The sequence below is a fragment of the Gavialis gangeticus genome, unplaced genomic scaffold (genome assembly GCF_001723915.1).
Source record: "Gavialis gangeticus isolate Ggan-Ray unplaced genomic scaffold, GavGan_comp1, whole genome shotgun sequence".
NCBI lineage: Eukaryota > Metazoa > Chordata > Crocodylia > Gavialidae > Gavialis > Gavialis gangeticus.
This window is the reverse complement of record NW_017729015.1, coordinates 21,764,355-21,768,918: the sequence shown is the minus strand read 5'-3', so window position 1 is coordinate 21,768,918 and position 4,564 is coordinate 21,764,355. Positions and strand designations below refer to the sequence as shown.

General features: G+C 50.4%; 1 protein-coding gene across 1 annotated transcript in view; it reads right to left on the bottom strand.

The window, feature by feature from the left end:
- The window catches only part of MRPS15 (mitochondrial ribosomal protein S15), an 11,583-nt gene extending 7,025 nt beyond the window's left edge, over positions 1 to 4,558 (bottom strand). Inside the window, exons 1-4 of the mRNA XM_019512555.1 lie at positions 4,534 to 4,558; positions 4,077 to 4,152; positions 1,926 to 1,974; positions 837 to 921 (exon numbers count right to left, since the gene is read on the bottom strand). Of these exons, the coding sequence (XP_019368100.1) occupies positions 837 to 921; positions 1,926 to 1,937 (97 nt within the window). The 5' untranslated portion in view covers positions 1,938 to 1,974; positions 4,077 to 4,152; positions 4,534 to 4,558. The remainder of the gene's footprint in view (positions 1 to 836; positions 922 to 1,925; positions 1,975 to 4,076; positions 4,153 to 4,533) is intronic.
- Positions 4,559 to 4,564: the final 6 nt, after the last annotated feature.

Genomic DNA, 4,564 nt, shown 5'->3' with positions numbered 1-4,564 from the left:
CAGGTCCCTTCCGACCCTAGAAACTATGAAACTATCTTCTGAGGTCCCTTCGCACCCTAATAGCTATGAATCTATGAAGATGGAGAAACGGGTAGGAACTTGTAGAAGATTTTGCGGAGCTTTCACACAGAATCAAATGTTTGAAGAGGTTCATCTCTCTCTGCCCCATAAAAAGGGTTCATTCGATGAAACATTGGCCAAAACATCAGGTAGCAGCCAAACCCCACCCTGTGTGCGCCCTTTGGCATTTCAGGAAACACTTAGCATGTGGGCAAGAGGAAGTTGATTTCCAAACTCAGCAGAGTTCTTTTGGCATGGCTTGTCACACAGGCCTATCCCACAGCGATTGCTTCACTCTGCTGCACTTGGAAAGCACCGTTGCAGAAATGAAACAGCAAAAGCAAAACCAGAAGAGAACAACTGGTGGGAAAGAATGCATCCACAGCAGGGAAGAGTCACCCTCCTTGCAACTGCTGGACAGAGCTACCAAGGGTCACCTTGCCAGAAGGCACCACTGGAGCAGGCTCAATGGAGTTGCAGGCCTGGCAGCATGCCATGCTGTGTGCCCTCCATCAAGGCCCTGGGGGGGGTCCCATGGTTCTGCCTCCTCTCAGTGCCTCTCTGTACTGTAGCCATGAGCACTCATGAGAGCTGTGCAACCTGTTTCCTTTGCCAGTTGCTGGGCTCTGCAGTCTCCCACATCTTGAAGACCCTCAGGGCCTCCCTCATACTATGCTCTCCCAAGGGCTGCTCTCCTAGTCCTCCCAGGAGCCTCCACTGAATGAGCACCCAGCTAAAGGCAGAGCACTCTCCTCTAGGGATTTCACCTGCCTTACCTTGTACCTCAGAGGAACCATTGTCATTAGGAGCCCTCCTGACCTTCTCTGCTAACTGCTCCATCTTGATCTTCACCTTCTCTCTCTGGGCAGACAGAAGACAAGGCATTTATTCATCCCAGTAATGTCCCTGGGATTATTCTAGGTATAAGGCTCCTCCTCTCTTGCTCTCCCCTCCCCCACCATTACTTCCCAGCCCACCCAGGGAAAGGCCAACTGGCTTCGTTCACTGCACGAGTGTCACAGTGGAGCACAAATGCTGGGAAAGGCAGCCACCAGGCAGGAGGCAGTGCAGACACGAGCACAGCAGCCACCATCTGCAGTAAAAGCCGGAAAGGCCTTTTTAAAGACCCAAATCTGTCCACGCCTTTTTCCTAAAAATCCCAGAGTGGAGAGGAGAGTCTGAGCTGGCAGCTAGACCCCTCCATAGCCATTGTGGACAGGCCCAGATACAGACATCATTCCAGGACCAGATGAGCTCACTGCAGACTCTGGCAATCTCACTCCTCAGATATCCAGAGAAGGTGGGATTTGCCTCTCTTCCCTTCCACAGGATAGGGGCAACAATTAGTGCTACACAAATATTAACACAGGAAAGACCATGGCCACAGGAGAGTGCTCGCAGCTCGTCCAGCGTGGCACGTGCGAGATGGTGGCAGGCTGTTACAGAGCTCTGTGCACCTGTTTGTGGCCTTTACTTGTGGCATCTTTTCAAACTGAGATTGAAGGTGCTTTTGTGGCTAGGGCCAGGCCTCATCTTATCCTGACTTTCTGAAGGAGCAACTATATTTTCTGGGCATTTGAAAGGTTAAAAAAAAAAAGTTTAAAACCTCCTTTTTTCCCCCACTTAATTTTGACCAAATGTGTCAGAACGCATACAGTAAACAATACAAAAAATCTACATACAAAAACCCCACAGTGCACAGACCCATTTTAAAAAAAATGCCCTGATGGTAAATTTCACAAGTGTGGGTGGCTAATTACAAGACCAGAAGTAACTTGGCAAAAATCACACATATCAAAAAGCAGGTCCTACATAAATATTTTCACCCAGACTCCCAGTGTTCATAGAGGTGGAGAGGGACTAACCTGACCTGCCATTTCCAGTGAAAGTATTTTTTTCACCACATCATCAACCCTGCAGAAAGATCCCAGATTCAGTTATACAACACAACAGACCATTTATTTAACTTCTGACACTGGGGGTTAATTTAGATTTTCAGATCAGATGAGTTCCTTGAAAAGAATCATTCAGCAAGTCTAAGCCACTCTACAAATTTACAGTGAAGAGTTGATCAAGCCATGTCTCTCTTGCATTCATAAGAGGAATCACAGCAGAGAACAAATATAGTCAGCACCAGTTTGTCATTCCCAGAAGTTGGGAGCATATGGTTTCCATTAGGGTCTATGCGAAATTTCACTGGCCGTTTCATTCCGACACTGTTTCCACCAATTGAGGTCAAAACAGCAAAATTGGAACGAAACAAAGGCTGTTGAAATAGCCTTGAACCAAAATGAGGCTGGCTGAAATGTTTAGAAAGTCAAAATGTTTTGACCATAAGCTGGGGATGGGAAGTCAGTGCATCTGGGTTGCCTTCCCATGCTAGATCACGCAGGTGGGGAAGCAGCCCAGCTAGGATACTTCTTGGTGCCCCGTGCTAGATCACCTCGGGGGCAGGAGGCAGCCCAGCTGGCCTGCTTCCTGGTGCCCCATGCTAGATTGCTGCCTCCCGCCCCCGGGGCAATCTAACGCTAGGGACGGGAAGCCATCCCAGCTGGGCTGACTCCCAATCCCCAGCAAAACTCAAAACAGTGTCAAAACAGCCTTTCTGTTTTGATGGAATGCAACGGAACAGCTGTTTCAACTCAAAATGAAATTTGAGATGAAACACTGTTCCCTTGAACCACCGAAATGCAAGGTAAAATGGAACGGTGCTGTTTCACACCAGTTTTCATCCACCATGGAGCACATCTTGTAGCTTTCAAAAGCCACACGACATGCAAGCTTGGTGCTAAAGATTAGCCCCAAGCGCATGGCCACAGACATGGGGGTCATCATTGACCACAAGATGAACATGAGCCTGCAATGTGATGCTGCGGCTCGTAAAGCGACCAAAACGCTGGCTTGCATCCATAGATGCTTCTCAAAAAAATCCGGGGACGTCATTCTCCCCTTGTACTTGGCCTTGGTGAGGCCGCAGCTGGAGTCCTGCACCCAGTTTTGGGCTCCACAATTAAGAAGGATGTGAAGAAGCCTGAGAGAGGCCAGAGAAGAGCCACGTGCATGATCAGAGGTCAGGAAAACAGACCTTACGACAACAGGCTGAGAGCCATGGGGCTCTTTAGCCTGGAAAAGCGCAGGCTCAGGGGTGACTTGATGGCCACCTATAAGTTTATTAGGGGTGACCGCCAGTACCTGGGGGAATGTTTGTTCACCAGAGCATCCCAAGGGATGACAAGGTTGAATGGTTATAAACTACTGCAATACCATTTCAAGCTGGACATAAGGAAGAATTTCTTTACTGTCCGAGCCCCCAAGGTCTGGAACAGCCTGCTATCGGAGGTGGTTCACACACCTACATTGAACACCTTCAAGAGCAAACTGGATGCTTATCTTGCTGGGATCCTATGACCCCAGCTGACTTCCTGCCCTTTGGGCGGGGGGCTGGACGTGATGATCTTCCGAGGTCCCTTCCAGCCCTAATGTCTATGAAATCTATGAAAATCATTTACATTTGGACTCAATCCTTCAACTCAGATCTGCACAGAGTCCCACTGACATTGGTGGGGCTCCATGTGGGCACAAGATGCTAGCCACTCCGGGGCAGCTCTGGGATTGAGCCCTGAGAATGCAGCAGCCTTGGACCTATATTTCAAGAGTGACCATGAAACAAGGGAGCCCACTTTGAAATACTTTAGTGCCCAATTCCTAGAGCACACCAGAAAACCAGAGATTCACTGGATACTAGTGGAAGCTGTGGGATCTCAAAATCAGGCTCCAAACCACCTTAGCTCAAGCCACTGAGAACCAATGTACCTATTATCAGTGGCCACTTCTGCAAATTTGACTTGCAAAACAATTCTGCAGTTCTTTGCCAGACTGCAGAGTCAATGACCACGAAGCACTGGGTAAGTGTGAAGCTGTGCAACAGTCACTGCTTCTGCGGCTACAGGTCTTTGGTGCTCAACGTATGCAGGGGGGATTAGGTGTCCCCTCCCTCCCTGCTGTGCCCAACGTACTTGTCTATTATGGGGAGACTGGCATACTCTTTCCTCAGCACGGTGGGAGGAATGTCATCCAGCTGGCTGGGGAGTTCTGCAGAGAAACAGCATTTGGGGAACAGCGTGTAAGAACCTGTGCTCGGGGGTACTATGAGAGCCGCGCAGATCCCACTCCAGCGTAAAGGGAAGCAAGTCCTGAGCCAGAACGGGAACCTGGAGCTGGGCTTCCCACTGGGGGAGCAGAAACAAATGAAGGAGTGGAGGCAGGGCCCTGCTTCCTGCTCCGGATTCACGGCCCCAAGCCAAAACCACGAGGATAAAGGCAGCGCATGCCGCCAAGCACGCGAGCAGCGTGAGGCCAGTTACTGGCGGTTTGAGCACTCTGCGCGCCGGCTGCTCGGGAAGGGCCTGCGGCAAGAACCACCCCCGTTCCCCACCACCTCCTGGGGTCAGGACCCACCGCGCCCCCGCTCACCTTGAGTCCTCCGGCCCGGCCCGGCGTACGC